This window comes from Medicago sativa, chromosome 6 (genome assembly GCF_051527215.1).
Source record: "Medicago sativa cultivar Bolivia chromosome 6, Bolivia_mono, whole genome shotgun sequence".
NCBI classification, from domain to species: Eukaryota; Viridiplantae; Streptophyta; class Magnoliopsida; order Fabales; family Fabaceae; genus Medicago; species Medicago sativa.
The window spans coordinates 96857036-96875936 of NC_140754.1; the positions used below are offsets into that span (position 1 = coordinate 96857036).

Consider the following 18901-nt stretch of genomic DNA (forward strand, 5'->3'; position numbering starts at 1 on the left):
GTTTGCTAGACTATTTCCATGTTTCGCAATCCTTGTCTAGATTCACTTGTTCGAATATCAAAACTCCACTTTCGTTTTATGAATTGATATTTGGAATAATGAATTAACAATTATCAAACCCTCCACTTTCGTTTCTACAGTTTGATAATGGTTAATTCATGTTAAAACGGTGAATCTAGATTAGAAATTAAGGTTACATAAGATTAAGGTATAAGGCTTGGTTTGATCCGGATTACGTCATTAGACTTATCCAACAATCCCAAGACAAGAGAAGTCTACTCACTCATGTTCATCGTAGACATGGGGGAAGAAGAGAGAAGACAATAAAATAAATTGCAAGAAAGAAATAAAAGAAAGAAAAGAACTTTATTGAAATAATTGTACTGAAATATTATAAGGTAAGGTGAATGTTTATGATGGAGAGCCACTCTATTTATAGCTTTACAATTGACTTAAAATCAAAGCAACTATAAGGGCTAATCAGTAAAAACTAAAATAGAGTAACTTGGGCTTGTAGAAAAGCAGCAAAAGGGGCTCTAGAGGGTGGCACGGCCGTGCCACATGTTGGCACGGGCCGTGCCAAATGTTGGCACGGGCCGTGCCAAGCTTCTGACTTTATGGAGACATATTTTTGTCTCCGTATCTTCGTATTTTCCTACTGTATTTGCTTCAGCCCTCTTTCTTTTGCTCCAAGGCACCTTCCACCATATATTCATTCCTGAAATAAAATATAATGCAATTTAAAGTAAAAGATTCAAAAAGGAAATAAATTTGTAATAAAATAAAATCAAATCTAAATAAAACTAAACTAAATAACGCATTAAAATAGACTAAATTATGACTCATCAAACGGTTCAAGCCGCAAGGGACCCGCATGTCACTGAGTAAACAAGATGTAGGTGCTCGTGTCTCTTGTTATCCACGCCAGGGTGATACGGGAGATTATCGATCCAAGGGGAACAGTTCAAGCTGTAAGGGACCCGCACGACACCGAGGGAGTCTGATGTACCCTTGCTAGGTTTCATCAGTCATGTATGGGATTGTTCTCGGGGTTACTCCACCTGGGGCTCTCCGTAAAATGAATCAAGATAATGACTGTTTGTTCAACGCTAACATAATGAATTTATGCACGACCATGTATGTTATGATTATGATTCCATGCACGATTATGATTATGATCACGAATGAACTCACGTACGACTGTGTTAAGAACAAGAGCACAAGATGCTATTAGACAAGTGCAAGCTATGTATAGAACAAGTAAAGAATGTAATACCGATGACGATCTTAGATTTCCCCTAATTGTCCGGTTTAGAATCGTGTCATGATTATGTTATGATTAGGCCTTGATGCGTAGAGCGTATTCTTGGCAATGCGGTTTTAGTTTCCCCTTAACCGCCATGCCATGTATAGGAAGTGAAGCCTATAACAAGTTAAGATGAGCCTACAACGGATCTAGTTTGCACTACCGTCTAGGAAAACATGACCACACACGTATAATCAACCGTCAGGTTGTATTGTAGACACGTGGTGACCGTAGGTTTCCCCTGAGGTTACCTATAGCCTAAGATATAGGGGAACTCACTGAGACATTATGTCTCATCCCAATCCTTATTTGTTTCAGATAAACAAGTTGGATGTCAAGCTAGTAGCCGAATGGATGTTGCAACAAGTGATCGTTGGTACCCGCAACAGGATGTTATGGATATTCAAGGATGTAATTAATATACTTTAGAAAAGATGAGTTGTTTTATCATTGTACGAATGCATGATGTTGTATAAATTATTCATTCGAAGATTTAATGTTGTAAATTTTTAATGTATCCAGTACTAAACTAATACACATGCTAGACTTTCTAGATACGTCTAGTATGGGTGTTACAAGTAAGAAGAAGCTACGACGGATCTAGTATGCACGACCGTCTAGGCAAGCATGACCACACACGTATAATCAACCGTCAGGTTGTATTGTAGACACGTGGTGACCATAGGTTTCCCCTGAGGTTACCTATAGCCTAGGATTAGGTAGAACTCACTGACACATTATGTCTCATCCCAATCCTTATTTGTTTCAGATAAACAGGATGGTATTGCAAGCTTGTAGCCGGATGGATATTTCAGCAAGTGCTCGTTCGTACCCGTTGCTGGAGGTCATGGACTTTAAGGATTTTTTACTATGTTTAGATGAGTAATGTTGTATTATTGTTGTACGAACGCATTTTGTTGTATAATAATATTCATTCGATTGTAAATTTTAATGTATCCAGTACTAAAGATAACGCACATGCTAAATTTTCTAGATACGTTTAGTATGGGTGTTACAATTTCATATATAATTATTTTTACAAAGTGTATAATTGTATTTTGAACCTCATTGCCTGAAAATGATTAATAAAATATAGTACTAATTCAGGTCGTCATTTTGTAAAAACCTTCCGAAAGAAAATTATTTTTACTCTATTTTTATATTAAAGACGATCATGAATCATTTTAGTGAAAGCCTTATGAGTTGTTTTAAAATAATAAAAAGAGGCATATTCTCTGTTTGAAAAAATTGTGTGTTACATTGTCTATATATATATTGTTTATGTATTTTTTTTATGGGATGTATCGTTTATGTATAGTTAACTATATTAAATCAATTTTAGTAATATTAAATTATACTAAAAGTTGTTGAATTTATTATTTATATAACTTAAGTATTTCATTGTATCCTACAATTATCTAAAGTAAATGTAAGTATATTATTATGAAATGAAAACAAAGAAAATAATCTTAATAATATTATTTAATGCACTATGTTTATTTTAATTACCACCATTAAAGAGCGTAAAATCTGTGAAATTTTTAAAGGAAGATAAATACAAAACAAATTCAATTATTGAATGTCAAATCATTAGGTAAATGACATGTCATGTAACATTTTATCATCACAATGATATTTATTTGAATTATAACAACGGTAAAGTTTAGTTTGGACCACCAAATACATTGCTCCAACTTACACCACTTCAATATAAGTCGTTGATATATTTTAAATTTATTCTAACGGATTGGATGTCATGATGACTGCATTTAGTGTAAGTTGTTACAAGGGGTTATTTTAGTGGTGTAAGTTGGGGCAATGTATTCAATGGTGAAAACTAAATCCACCCTTATAACAAGTACATGCGTTATTCCTACATTCTGGTTTTCGAGGAAGCACACACTTAATTTTTGTTACACAATGAGAGTCCTCACGACATTCCAAAATTGCTGTAATAATAAAAGAGAAGATAAAAATGTTACTAATTAAAGGGGATAAAAGGTTAGGTAAGAAGTAAAGAATAAAATTGTAAAATAATGAAAAAACGACTTACCAGCATCATTCATTGCAATGAAAAATAGTGAAAGAAAGTAGATCACAATATAAACAAACTTAGTGAGTTTAGCCATATTTTTCCCTTTTGCATGAAACAAATAAAAAAGGATTTGATGAATTTATAATGTATAAAGCACACGGTTTCTTTATACAAATTAAATAGTTGTTATAAGACGTACTAAAATGTCTCTTAAATGCATTGAAGTGTTATGTTTGTGCCTTTGATAAAATTAGTCCGGAGGTCACATAAAAAAATTCTATTTATATGAAATAATATTTATTTTACCCTTTCGATATAGAAAAGGGAAAATTACAAAAATAAAATACAATTGGGGGACATGTAACACACTTTACAGAGAAATAGTTTAAATATAGAATCTAATAAAAAATACAAGAAAAAATTTCAATTTGAAACATTCACAAACAGATAAGTTATCACATAATAAACATGCTAAATTAACATAAGCAAAAAGAGGAATGCTTCATTAAAAGATCGAGAAAACTTAATTAGGGATGTCAATGGGTACCCATGGGTACGGATAGTATGATATCCGTGCCCGCCCCGTTGGATAAATATGATACCCGTGCCCGCCCCGTACCCTCGTGGGTACCCACTGTGCGAGTACCCTTGGGTATTGAGGTATTCATGGGTATTCATGGGTACCCATGGATTTTTGATATTTTTTTTGTACAAACAATAAATTTTTCTTAGTTACCAAAAAACTTCAACTTTTACATTCATACATAATTCATTCAAAATTTCATAAATCGTACATAATCCATAGGAAATTCATGATTTTTACATAATCCATATGATATGTTTTATGATGTGAATGAAGTAGAAACGTGAAATTAATAAGATGAATTAAAAAGATTGAAAATAAAAATAGGTTGTTAACGAGGAATCTTAGGTAGGCCGTAAAATTTCCTTCAATAAGATAACAACTTTAAGTAATAAGATAAGATATATAAGAATATTTTAGTGATTTACTTAATTTATTATCGGGTATGGGTACCCGTGGGTATGGGTACAATCAAGGCTTAAATAATGGGTAGTCAAATACCCGTTGACTATACCCGTGGATACCCGTTTAGCTACCCGCCCCGTGCCCGTGATGGATTTTACCCACGGGTACCCGTGGGCATGGGTATTTTTGCCACCCCTAAACTTAATATTGTTTTATCATAGTGTAAGAAATTAACTCTAAAGTAACTAAAATGTTATCTGATTCATACATCGACTACCTCATAATAATGTAAATAAAATCTCTATGTAGTGTGAGAATGAAATTTAGATAACTCAGTAGTTTAGGATTCCATATCTTCAAATAATTCCATATTTTCATCTATCTGACAATGAGTAAATATCCACACAGAAACTTATGAATTGAGTAATCCTATCCAAGAAATTGACACTAGTAGAGTAAAGAATATTAATTACACATAATATAAAGGCTTAAATGCACTTTTGGTCCCTTAAGTATTTATTTGGTATCACTTTGGTCCCTTAACTAAAAAAAATATTATATGAGTATTTTATCTTTATCTCCGTTACCTGTTTTGGTCCCTCTGTTAAATAAATTCAAAAAAACGTTAGGGTTTGTACTATTCATCTTCTTCCTTCTCCTTCCATCCTTTTCTTCATGATCTTCATCATCAACAACACACCAACCCAGATTTTGGGACCAAAGCGATACCAAATAAATACTTAAGGGACCAAAAGAATATTTAAGTTTTTGTTTATCATTTTCTTCATCTTCATCAAAACTCATATTCATCAATTAAATCCAGAATTAAAAAACACAGAAAATAATCCAAAAAAAACTAAAAAATAGCATATCCTTCAATCTTTTCCTCTTATGTGTCCTGTGTTGAATCTCAAACTTAAACCTCCTTCATTGAGTAATCCTTTGTTGAATCTCAAACTCAAATCTTCTCCTGTTTACAACCTCAATCTCTTCTCGCAAAACTCAAATTTTTGAACCTTAATTTTCACCCATTTCGAATTCATTCTGCATAATCTTACTCTTTTCCTGTTTCAAATTCATTATGCAGAACCTTACTCTTCTCCTGTTTCAAATTTTTGAAGGATGAATTTTTCTAAAGGAGGTTTTTTCGAATTTGAGCATTCTGCATAACTTGTGGTCTTCCTTGTCCATGAACAGGAAACATTGGATTATTTTGGGAACAAAACCAGCACCAACATGAGACATTTTTTTTTGAAGGAAAGCACCAACATGAGATGATAGAAAAAAACTTAAATATTCTTTTGGTCCCTTAAGTATTTATTTGGTATCGCTTTGGTCCCAAAATCTGGGTTGGTGTGTTGTTGATGATGAAGATCATGAAGAAAAGGATGGAAGCAGAAGGAAGAAGATGAATAGTACAAACCCTAACGTTTTTTTGAATTTATTTAACGGAAGGGACAAAAACAGGTAACGGAGATAAAGATAAAATACTCAAACAATCTTTTTTTTTAGTTAAGGGACCAAAGCGATACCAAATAAATACTTAAGGGACCAAAAAAGCATTTAAGCCTAATATAAACCATACAAAACATATAAACATCAATCAATAGCATCATGCAAAAGAAGGAAAGATGCACCTTAATCATTGATGACTAAATTCAGCAAGTGCGCGAAACCGTTTTCAAGTAATAAAGTAGTAAGTAAAATCGTCTTTACCAGAATTATCAGTTATGGGATAAAAGTTTTATTTAGTTGTTAGTTCAGTGGGATCTAACGTCCCTCCAGATATCAAGTTGCTCCTCTGATCATCCTAAGATCATATGTGCAATACCGTCGTCAAGCCTATAGAGATTTTATGTTGTCAGATAGTTAATTAAGGTGGAACCTTACTCTCTCACATGTAATTGAAACATAAACGAAATTGGTATTTCTAAATTGTCATCTAAAGGAACCATTAAGCCTATTAATTTTAGAAGTTCGACACATACCCTAGCTTTTCCCAAGTAGATGAAATGGATAGGTCTAACTTTATCTTACTATGGGAAAAGAATAAAGTTTATATGTAACATTCAGAAATTAGACCAGAAATATCTCAGCAACATATTTCTATGTTCAATCTCATCTCCTAGGTATGCCACATTCCCTAGGATTTGTGAAAGCATTCAGCCTTTTGCATATAAAAATTAAATAGATCTCAAAACATAACTGAATGAAATACTTGAATTAATTAAATTCAACAAACAAATAGAAATTCGTCTTAGAACCCTAATCAATAGGTGTTTAGTTACTCATGATAACCAAAAACAGAGGTTGAGGAAAGACTACTCTGTTAATGCTTCGAGCGCTCGTCTTCCTCTTGAACCGTCATGTTCAAGATGTGAATTTATTAATGAGAGTTCTTATATTTATAGGCAACTTTTCAGATGGGTTTGAGTTGAAATACTGGGTTTTTTCTCCAAATCTGCAGAGAAAAAACAACACTTAGTTGTTTTTCACTGCCAAATACGCGCCCCACGCTTAGGGACACATGCCTCACATGAGTGCTAGAAACATAGATTTTGTTCTTGATGGTAGGTCATCTTGCGTTATTCTTAGCACGTTTTTCAGTCATTTTTTATTTCGTTTTAATCCAAAATAAATGAGTATTAGAGAAATTGCATATGAATTTCGAGACATTTGTAATGTTTTCTATTTGAGTCTTGAAAACTTGTGAAGTAAGAAGACCATGAATGAATATTCAAGAGGCCTCATAAGATATTATAAAGGGAGGAATTATGTTCCCAAGTTCCGAGACATCTTACATGGAAGCAAACACCCAAAAAGACAAAGAAACATGCAATTACGCGCATAAAAGCACACTTATGCACCCCCGGGCATGCTTCCAAGCGCCTTGAGCATTTTCCATGCGCCGTGGGTATTTCTCATTTGCCTGAAGCTTGGCTTTTTAGCCTATGCGCCCCAGCCATGCTCCTTGGGCATGCTGGGAGCAGGTCATAACTACTTTTTCCACCTTTTTAGTGGAAAAAATTTAGTTTTTTGACCCAGACTCAATTGGAAACTTGCCTAGAAATAAAAAGCCACTCATTCAGAAAGAAGCGGTTCAAGAGGAAGACAAGTACTAGGAGCTTCAAGGTAGGAGTCTCTCTCCTCGCTCTAAGTATCTAGGGTATGTTTTATTTCTTTTGTAATTTGTCTTTACTTACGATGAATAACTAAACATTTTTTAGGGTAGGTTCTAGGATGAACCTTTATTTTGTTTGTTGAATTATTTTAATTTAAGTTTTTTTTTATCATTTATGAATCCTATTTTGTTTTACTATAATGTAAGACTTTGCTTCTTCCGAGCGAACCAAACCTGAGATAAAAGAACTTAGAAAGGTGACATACCTAATATTGGTGCAAACCTACCTGAATCAGAAAGTTACTAATAACGGACCACGTAATTAGGGAAATGTAATAGCTCAAGATTTAAATCAGAATAGTAACTTTATTGTTCTTACATCCTTGGTAAGGTTGATGAGATAGGGCTGCCCGTTTGTAGAACTACCAAGAGAAAGAATATGTTGATGTCCTTCTAAGATTCAGTTGACGTGGGAACCTTTAGGATATAGTGAATTTAGGAACCCTAATGTCCTTCGTTTATTCAAATACCTCTGAGAGAGTAAGAAACTACACATACCTCTGAGAGAGTAAGAACCTACACATACCTCGGATTGACGACCGTAACACTAACTTGTGTAGAAACTCCGGTGTAAGGTTGCAACTCGATAGCTGGAGAAGAATGAACCAAACCTCTGAGAGAGTATGGCCTGACACATACAAACCCATGTGATCAGTTGGTGCAACTTGACAGCTGATAGGTAGTAAAACCCTACAAACTAATCACTTAGATAGAAGACGTAAAATCTGAATAATGCTTTACCATTAATAAATTCCAACAAATGAATAAAGGGGATTCGATGAATCCTAACCGCCGCTAACATCCTCCAATCAAAAACAGGTTAACTCATAAACTCTCGCTATGCAACAAACAGACCAAAATGCAAAAACCCCTTTATCTTTTATTTTGTTTTATTGTTCCCAAATAAGTAACATGAATTTTTGTCAAAAAAAGAAAGTAACATGAATTGCAGTTGGAACGACAATCCTAGTGGATACGATACTCTACTTACACTTTATTACTTGGTAAACGATTTTGTAGAATTGCATATATCCGGCCAAGTTTTTAGCGCTTTTGACGGAGATTGTTGACATTTTCGACAAAGGCAATTTAAATTACTTAATTGTATCTTTTTTTTTCTTTTCGTTTTTTCTATTTTCGTTATTGTTAAGTTTGTTTAGATTTTTTTTATTTGTCCTACTAATAACTTTGTTTCATGCTTGATACCAAAACAAGTATTCTTCGGTTAGAGAAAGAACAAAACTAAACTAGACCTTCGGAAATCAGTCCAACTTGCAAGAGAAAGGAAAAATCAAACGGAGATCATCCCATTTCACGACTATTTATCACTTATGACAGGTAAGACTATTGATAGTGCTCCAATAAAGGAAGTAATTATTGAACCTAGCAAACTGAACCGTTACGACAATTTGGTTAAATCAAACTAAATTGTTAATGGTTCTTTCTAAACCGAACCGAACAGGTATGGACTTGTGGCCTATTGGTTCTGTTGTTCGAATCAAACCAGAACTACTTTTACAAAAATTTGAAATATAACTTTTCAAATTGAGTTAATTATTTGTGAACCTGGCTATACCAAATTGCTATTGTTAACTGATATTAAGTTTTTTTAAAAAAATAAAACCGAACCGAAGATTAGAGCTGCTTGAAAAAAAGAAGAAAAACGAAGTGGAAAGAATTGAAGTGTGATGGGCAATTCAATAAGTTTTTAATTCAAATACATCCTCTAATTATCACATTGATTGTTAAGGGAGCAATTTTCGGTTGTGATTGCGATACTGACATACCAAAATGTAAGAGAATCAACTAGATGAGGACTAAATCTGGATCAAGGTATCCCATTGTCCCATGACTGCAGATTGTTTATTTCTATCATCAACAAGAATCTTTGCAGATTTGATCACAAAGTTCGACCAACAATGTCTAGGTCTCCGACCAGCGACTGGTTGCAATACTTTTATATTATTCAAGTTTAGGGTTACATATTACAATTCGTGTTTAAATACTATTGCCAAGTTTACAAGATTACCTTTTAAATGTTGTCATTGCCTATTTCTTTGTTTTATGATACTTGTTACGATACATGATGAGAGCCAATTGAGGGATTGAGGTAAACTCCAGATTTCAAAATATTGATTATTGTTATCCTTAACTTTGTGCATCACTAAAAGGCAAACTATTTTTGTAATAGAGACAGGTAATGAATAAAGATTATTCTTGACAATCATATTAGGCAAACTATATCTCTTTAACTTATTAATTTTATTCTAGAAAATTCTATGCGACCTCTTATGAAACAAAATAAGCAAAAAGAGACGGTAAGAAATGGTTCAGCGGTGGTGTGAATGCAGCCGTGCGTTTAGTGTGAAGCTCAAATATGTAGCTTATTAAAATTGCGTTGAAATCGACATCAAAAAGTGAGATTGGTAATTTGGATGCGCATCCAAACATGCCATTAGTTGTAAATGATATTGCAATGGAAAATGAATGCTTATACAGTATTTCATATTGTTTTTTTACAAAGTGTATTATATTTGATTCAGGTCGTCATTTCGTAAAACAATTTCGACATAAAAGTATTTTTCTCTGATTTTATATTAAAAATGACCATGGATTCTTTTAGTGAAAGCCTTATGAGCTGTATTAAAATAAAAAAAAAATCATATTCGCTATTTGAAAAAATTGTGTGTTACATTGTGTGTGTGTGTATATATATATATATATATATATATATATATATATATATATATATATATATATCATTTATGTACTTTTTTAGGGGATATGTCGTTTATGTATTGTTTATTGTATTGAATCAATTTTGAAAGTATTAAATTATACTAAAAATTTTTTTTTGAGGGAAATTTCAACAAATTATACTAAAATTTGTTCAGTTGATTATTTATTTAACTTAAGTATTTGATTGTATCCTATAATTATCTAAAGTAACTGTAAGTATATTATTATGAAGGAATTTAATTACCATCATTTAGTGTGCAATGTTTATTTTAATTACCATCATTTTATTAAGGAATTTAATTACCATCATTAAAGAGCGCAAAATCTATGAATTATTAAAGAAAAATAAATACAAAAGAAATTCAATTATTGAATGCTGAATAATTAGTAAAGGAAAATGACATGCCATGTAACATTTTGTCATCAGCTATATTTATTTGAATTATAACAAACACATATGTCATTCCTACACATGGAACATTTTATCATCAACGAAACTTATTTGAATCATAACATCCACATGCTTCATACCTACATTGCGGTTTCCGAGGAAGCACACACTTAATTTTTGTTACACAATGAGAGTCCTCGCGACAAAAAATTGCTGTAATGAGAAAAGAAAAGATATAAATGTTACTAATTAAAGGTATAAAAGGTGAGGTAATAAGTAAAGAATAAAATTGTAAAATAATAAACAATGACTTACCGACGGCATCGTTCTTTGCAATGAAAAATAGTGAAAGGAAGTGGATCGCAATATAAACAAACTTAGTGATTTTAGCCATATTTTTCCCTTTTGCATGAAACAAATAAAAAAGAATTTGATAAATTTATAATGTATAAAGCACACGGTATCTTTATACAAATTAAATAGTTGTTATAAAACTTAGTAAAATGTCTCTTAACTACATTTTGAAGAGGTGTCTCTTAACTACATTGAAGTGTTATGTTTGTCCCTTTGATAAAATTAGTCAGGAGGTCACATGCAAAAATTCCATTTATATGAAATAATTTTTAGTTAACCCCTTCGAGATAGAAAAAGGAAAATTAATTACAAAAATAAAATACAATTTGGGGACATGTGACACACTTTACCGAGAAATAGTTTAATATAGAATCTAATAAAAAATACAAGAAAAAAAATTTCAATTTGAAACATTCACAAACAGATAAGTTATCACATAGTAAACATGATAAATTAACATGAGCAAAAAGATGAATGCTTCATTAAAAGATCTAGAAAACTTACTATTGTTTTATCATAGTGTACGAAATCAACTCTAAAGTAAATAAAATATATTTTCATCTACTGCCTCATAATAACGTAAATAAAATATCCATGGAGTGTGAAAATTTAGATAACTCTGTAACTTAAACTCCTCTTCAAATGTTTCCATCTTTTCATCTAACTACACAACAATGAGTAAGGATCCACATGAAAACATATGAAGTGAGAAATCATATCCAAGAAAGTAAAACTAGTAGAGTAAATAATATTACTTATACATAATATAAACCATAAACAACATATAAACATCAATGATCAACATCATGCAAAAGAATGTAAGATCCAACCTAATCATTAACGACTAAATTCCTAAAGTGCATCGAACCGTTTTCAAGTAATAAAGTATTAAGTAAAATCATCTATACGGAAATTGTCGTTTTAATTCGGCAACTACCGAAACTTATTAAAACAGTAAATAAGAGACATAAAATGGGGGGAGTTTTCAAGTTTGATTTGATTGCACAAAACAGTTAAGTTGATCGTGGAAAATTAAAGGTTTTGATTGCAGATTTTAGCGGTAATTGTGATTCATTAAATCCTCTTTATTTCTTTGTTGGATTAATTCTCATTAGTTATCAGGTATGAGATAAGGGTTTTCTTAAAGTGGTTAGTTCGATGGGATCTAACGTTCCACCATATATCAAGTTGTTCCTCTGATCACCCTGAGATCATATGTGTACTATGTGATACAAGGTCGTCAGGTTGCTCCATATATATTTTATCACATAATAAACATGCTAAATTAACATAAGCAAAAAGAGGAATGCTTCATTAAAAGACCGAGAAAACTTACTAATGTTTTATCGTAGTGTAGGAAATCAACTCTAAAGTAATTAAGTAGTAACTAAAATCGTCTCTACTAGAGTTGTCATTTCAAGGAGACAACTAGCTAAGCTTATGAAAACAGTAAACCAGAGCAATAAAAAGGGCGGAATTGTAAGTTTTGTTTTATTGCGTAACGCGGATGAGTTAATTATAGAAAATTAATGGTTTTGATTACAAATTTTAGCGACAATTAGGATTCATTGAATCCCCTCTATTTTCTTTTTTGATTAATTATCATCAATTAGCATTATTGAGATGATAGTTTTATTTAGTGGTTAGTTCAGTGGGATCTAACGTCCCTCTAGATGTCAAGTTCCTCCTCTGATCACCCTAAGATCATATGTGTGATACGGTAAACCTGGTCATCAAGCCTATGGAGATTTGTATGTTGTTGGATAGTTAATTAAGGTGGATACTTACTCTCTCATAGGTAATTGAAACACATAAACGAAGTTGGTATTCCTAAATTGTCATCTAAATGAACCACTAAGCCTATTAATTTTAGAAGTTTGCCACATACCCTTACTTTTTCCTAATAGATTAAATGGATAGGCCTAACTTTATCTTACTATGGGAAAAAGAATAAAGTTTATATGTAACGTTCAGAACTTAGACCAGAAATATTTCAACAACATATTTCTATGTTCAATCTCATCTCCTAGGTATGTTACACTCCCTAGGATTTGTGAAAGCATTAAGCCTTAATTTTGCATATAAAAATTAAATAGATCTCAAAACATAACTGAATGAAAGACTTGAATTAATTAAATTCAACAAACAAATAGAAGTTCATCTTAGAACCCTAATCAATAGGTGTTTAGTTACTCATGGTAACTAAAAACAGAGGTTGAGGAAAGACTACTCTGTTAATGCTCCTAGCGTTTTCCTTCCTCTTGAACCACCAAGTTTTGAATGTGAATTTGTTAATGAGAGTTCATGTATTTATTGGAAACTTTTCAGTTGGGTTTGGGTTGAAATACTAGGCTTTTTTCCCAAACCTGCAGCGAAAAAACAATATTTAACTGTTTTTCCCTGCCTCACATGCGCACGCGAAGGGACACATGCCGCACGTGAGTGCTAGAAACATAGATTTTGTTATTGATGATAGGACATCTTACGTTATTCTTAGCATGTTTTTCAGTTATTTTTATTTAGTTTTAATCCAAAATAGAGGACTATTAGAACAATTGCATATGGATTTTAGGACATTTGCAATGTTTTCTATTTGAGTCATGTAATTCTAGTTTTTTTTTTTTCAAAACATAGCAAAACAAGTACTCTTTGGTTGTTTACTTTTTTAGTACCCTAATGTTATTGCAACGAAAGATGTCTGCTAAAATGTTTCATATTTCAGTGTTCTGGCTCACTTATTCAGGCTAAAATGGAGTTGCATGTTAAATTTCATGTGGTAAGAAAGTTTGTTTATATCTATATATCAGCTAAAATGTACTGGCTGCAGATATATGGACTGCATTTTTTCTTGCTCTTATTTTATAACTAAAATTGTGTATGTGGTCATTGCATGTTAAATTTCATGTGGTAAGAAAGTTTGTTTTTCTTCCTTTGATGCAATAACATGAACTGGTGTTGAATCTTACGATTTCTACTTTCTAGAGATGGTGAATTATTCCGCTGACTCTCAAATGTGCACCAAGTGGAATGCTGTATGATCACAGGCCTTTTAAATTTTGCACGTGCTTGCTTTCCTTGTTAGGGGGCAAACTTTCAGGACCTCTCTGTTGAAAGTGTGTTGCTAAAATATGGGAAGCCTTTGGTATTAATCTTGTTTTCTCTTTGGTATTAAACTTTCAGGACCTCCTCTAAGCATGTATATATGCACATCTACTTTATGTCAACATGTTTTCCATTTATTTCATCTATATCAAAGTGCTTATGTATCTGCTGAAAACAACCGGCCATTCAGTTGAAGTTGGTGGGACAATTGTGTCCACTGTTGTAACAAGGGCTGAACCTCATAACGAGGTTCTTATTCTAAGTTGTGCACATTATATTTCGAAAAACTAATGCCACTTATGCTATCGTCTCTGACCATAACAAGACAGAGTTCTTAGCATTCGAGAGAATGCAAGACTACATGAATTTCCAGACTGCTATAAACTTTGCGGCCCTATCAAACAAAGGTGTGTGTTATTGGTATCTTATCCTGAGTTAATTTAAAATAAAAACAGAACTTTGTAGTAAGAAAACTTCTGTGTCAGTGTATCAACAGAATTTCATACACACACATACAACAATTGATCATAAGAAGTTTCAAGTGAAAAGGATGGTTCAATATTTGGTTTCCCTAGCAAATTGAGAGCTTGGAATCTCTTCTTTCCTTTCAATTTATTAACCAAAAACTGACTAACCTACTATAAACTTCCATATTTTTTACAAAATTGCACAATAACTGTCCTAAGGGATCAGTTGAACTGTTTAGGTCTGTTAGTGTAATATTTCTTAGGGGTCTAACAATATGGTTAGATTGAATGCTAAATGTAAAGGACTAAAGTAGTTATAGTTTGAGTTAAGTCAGTGGTATTTTTTGTCTTTCATTATAATATTTTTTCCATTATGTATGATAGCATGCAACTCAGACGATTCCATCTTTAATGCAGGGAAATGCAAGTCGGAAACGACGTTACTGTTCCTATGCCCCTTACCCTCGGATACACATTAGGTTAAGCTATTCAAGGACCTTCTGATGACAATCCTTTGACAACTCTCCCTTTCAAGCACCCAAGTTGGAATGTCCTTTTGAAGCTAAGAGTATTCGGGCCCTGGAATTGTATGAATGAATGTTTGTAAAATTGATGACATTATTTATAATGATTTAAGATTCATGATTTCATTGTTATCTTGGTGCTGGAATTAATTTGTTGGCTACATCATTTTGTTTTAGGTTGCAACATTTGTTATCATCATTTATATTTTTCATATACATGTAAAAATTTCTGCATGCCTGCAGAAAAGAGGCGTGCTTGTTTGGTTATGGTTCCTTCCTGCAGTCTCTTTAATTTTTTTGAGAACAACAATGGAAAAAGGGAAAAAGTAGATGAGAAATAATAAATTGGATGAAGCTGAATACGGAAATATTAAATTGCCATGCACAGTAAATTTTGAATTAAAGGCTCTTTAGCATGTTGTTGTGTGTGGAATGCAGAGAGTTATTATGCATGCTTTATATTGTTTGCATGGAAAAGGAAACAAATACATATCCACAGTAAGAAAATTAAATTTTCTTTTGCTGAAAATAAAGGCTAGCTATTTGAATATGTCTTCTATAAAGACTTTATGTCAACTAAACTAAATGAAAATAATATATTCAGAAATCAGAGTCCAACTTTTCATTTTGTCAAAAAATAAATAAATAATTTGTTAAGAATAGCTTCTATCCACATTAATGTTTTTCCCCTATATATATGAACGTGTTCTTTTTACCTCAACAGAAGTGAAATAACATAAGTTGAAAGTTTTTGATCAGTGCAAGAACATCAAAGAGGAGATGGAGAGAATCAAAGAGGAATTCGAAAGGGCGTTACGAGAGGAAATCGAAAGGGTGTTCCAAGAGAGAATCGCAAAGGTAATTTTCTTTACTGTTAGATTGGTGTGTGTTTGTTTCTTTACTAATTGATGTTGTTCAATTTGTTTCCTATTTTTTAAGAATTGCAGGTTTTCTTTTTTACTTAATCTACTTTTCTTCTTCAATGTTACATTGTGTGTTTCTTACTGTACTTTATTATGTGGTTTAATTTGTTTCTATCTATTAGGAATTGCAAATTATGATTTAGTTTTCTTTTCCACTCACTTATCATGTGTAAGGCTATGTAGCCACTCTTTTTGGTGAACCCTAATACTCAACATAAAATAAAATAAAAAGTTAACAAAAAAATGGACCTCTTTTTTATGTGTTATATCATGAGTGTTTTTAGAGTTCTTTATTATTATTATTATTATTATTATTATTATTATTATTATTATTATTATTATTATTATTATTATTATTATTATTATTATTATTATTTAACTAGGATAAATATGATTTTAGATTGAAAATGATGAGAAGATTGCACTTAAGAGAATAGAGCAGAAAAGTAGTGAGAAATTGAAGGTGCTAACTGATAAGCGCAGGGAAACTCTCAAGTCAATTCCTAAATTTTGGTTGCATGCTTTTACTGCCCATCCGGTCCTCGTCAACCTTTTGAACAGCAAGGATCGCGAGATTTTCGATGAGTATCTTAGTTCTATTGAGGTTGAAGATAATCAAGATGTTAGTACAGGCTATTCCATCACATTTAACTTTAATGACAATCCATATTTTGATAATCAAAGCATTGCAAAGTCTCTTATCTTCGATGGAGGAGAACTAAAAGAGGTTAAGGCTACAACTATTCAATGGAAAGAGGGAAAAAGTATGCCCAATGAAGTTGGTCCGAAGAAGGATGATCAGCTCGTGCAAGAGGAAAGTAGTTGTTATGCTTTGAGTTTCTTTAATTGGTTTCATGAATTGAAGATTCCTGATCAGGTAGCTGATATAATAAGGAACCAATTATGGACTACACCATTAAAGTACATTATGGAAACATGTCGGGATGAGCATGGAGAAGATTGTCAAGTTGATGGCGATGATGATGAAGAAGATTAAGATTATCAAGTTGATGACGATGATGATGAGGAGGAGGAGGAAGAGGAAAATAAATAGTGTAAAATGCATTATCATAGCATTACCTTGTTTTATTTATTTGTTTTAAGGTTGTAGGATTATGTTAGCAATCTTTAGGGTATGATGAAAAACCAACCAGTTAATCAAATTTATTGCGTTTAAAGTAATTTCTTGTTTTATCTCTACTTCATTTTTATGAGATAATGTTTTAGTTTCTTGGTCATTTATTGCATCAAATAGTTAAAATCCATAATCTATCTATAACATATATAATTGAGACTGATTTTATCAAGCACGTTTTACAATCGCATTTCTAATTAAGTCTCCTCTCTTCTTGCAAAAAGGAAGTGAGGGTAGAAAATATAGTGGAAGATGTAAAAAAAATTGTCTTGTATCTGGATGAAAATTAAATCAAATAGCATTAATTATCCTATTTCTCAATGGTGTTCGGTACCAAGAGCTTGTCTTGGGTTGATAGACTTACCTGCGATTAATTCAAGGGTGAACTGTTTGTGGTAGCTGGATTTTGTAAAGTGCGAACTGATTGTCTGAGTTTTAACAGTCAGCTTTGCAGATATTTTAGTTGATTTAGCAATATCAGCAGCGCTTCTAGTCAAGGGATGGTGAATCGGAAGAATTGGCAGGATATCATTAAGTCATTTGAAGTGTGGTTACTAGCAGGAGTGGTCCTCTGCATAGTTTAACCAGGGTGCATTGGAACATTGGGATGGTTTGGTATTGTCGTGTACGGGAGGGGCTGCTACTGGTTTGTAATAGAGCTTGAAGAGTACTAATTGGTAGCATATCTTGTTGTATATTTACTCTAGCATTTGTGCCTGTGTTTCTGTCTGTTCTGGTTGACGTAGGAGAGTTTGTGTTCATGGTGTGTGTTGGAAAATCATTTGTGGCAGGGACTTCTTTAATGTGCAATGCTGTTGGTATTTTGGTGATCAGGTTTCAATCTATCAAATCCACTTTTGATTCGGTTATTATGTCCATTCAATGCTTTCTGGATTGTGTAGCTTAGGTGCATTAAGTTTTTCGGTATTGCTGATTTTTATCGTTGTAATTCATACAATTGTAGTACCTTATAAATCACAATGTAGTTAATTTCACATCGCAAGTTAGTCCTTACAAAATTTATTTATATTAAAATTGGCCTGCATGTATAGTACGTAAAATATTTGATTTTTACTGTTATGCTGTCATGTTGAATCACTCCTGCTTCTCACATACAGATTCAGAAGGAAGAATCCTTTTAATATCTCCAATTCGTATCATTGTTTTAAAAAAAAAAATTGATATATTGTTCATGATTTTACATCATTTTCCCTTCCATTTAATAATAATTTTGGTATCTACAAAAAAGTGATGCCAAAAAATAGCAAGATCACTTCAACGTCATTGTGGTAGAATATTTAATACCACAAAAAGTGTTCAGACAATGTTAGAATTGCCTCTTCTGCATTGTCCACAATCTTCATAAAATAAATAAAATGCCGATTTTATGGCTAAACTCAAATATGTAGCTTATTAACATTGCAGTGAAATTGACATCGAAATGTGAGATTGGTGATTTGGACGCGTAACCAAACTTGTTATTTGGTGTAAATGATATTGAAATGGAAAACCAATGCTTATACACAATTTCATATTTATTTATTTATTTTACAAAGTGTATTATTGAATTTTAAAACTCATGGCCCGAAAACGATTAATAAAATATAATACTTGATTCAGGTTGTCATTTTGTAAAATGCTTTTAGAAGAAAATTATTTTTACTCTGATTTTTTTATTAAAAATGGCCATGAATTCTTTTAGTGCAAGCCTTATGAACTGTTTTAATATAATAAAAAACAAATATTCGCTATTTGA

At 32.3% G+C, this 18901-nt stretch overlaps 1 protein-coding gene and 3 long non-coding RNA genes across 5 annotated transcripts; 1 reads left to right on the top strand and 3 right to left on the bottom strand.

The window, feature by feature from the left end:
* Positions 1 to 347: 347 nt before the first annotated feature.
* Positions 348 to 9208, bottom strand: LOC146918631 (uncharacterized). Its single transcript, XR_015016315.1, has 2 exons — positions 8037 to 9208; positions 348 to 718 (listed from the first exon to the last, which is right to left on the bottom strand). It is a non-coding gene; the product is annotated as an uncharacterized LOC146918631 (long non-coding RNA).
* On the bottom strand, positions 2821 to 3874 carry LOC146918632 (uncharacterized). Its single transcript, XR_015016302.1, has 2 exons — positions 3360 to 3874; positions 2821 to 3255 (listed from the first exon to the last, which is right to left on the bottom strand). It is a non-coding gene; the product is annotated as an uncharacterized LOC146918632 (long non-coding RNA).
* Positions 9209 to 10558: 1350 nt separating the features above from the next.
* LOC146918633 (uncharacterized) lies at positions 10559 to 13239 on the bottom strand. 2 transcript variants are annotated; one of them, XR_015016308.1, is made up of 3 exons: positions 13225 to 13239; positions 10956 to 11658; positions 10559 to 10853 (listed from the first exon to the last, which is right to left on the bottom strand). It is a non-coding gene; the product is annotated as an uncharacterized LOC146918633 (long non-coding RNA). The 2 variants fall into 2 exon arrangements; XR_015016307.1 differs by lacking the exon at positions 13225 to 13239 and adding an exon at positions 12331 to 12345.
* Positions 12478 to 17248, top strand: LOC146918634 (NAP1-related protein 1-like). The gene is made up of 3 exons (XM_085720262.1): positions 12478 to 14503; positions 14981 to 15945; positions 16411 to 17248. The coding sequence occupies exons 2-3, from the start codon at positions 15868 to 15870 to the stop codon at positions 17005 to 17007; spliced, it is 675 nt and encodes a 224-aa protein (XP_085576388.1). The 5' UTR covers positions 12478 to 14503; positions 14981 to 15867; the 3' UTR covers positions 17008 to 17248.
* The last annotated feature ends 1653 nt before the right edge of the window (positions 17249 to 18901 follow it).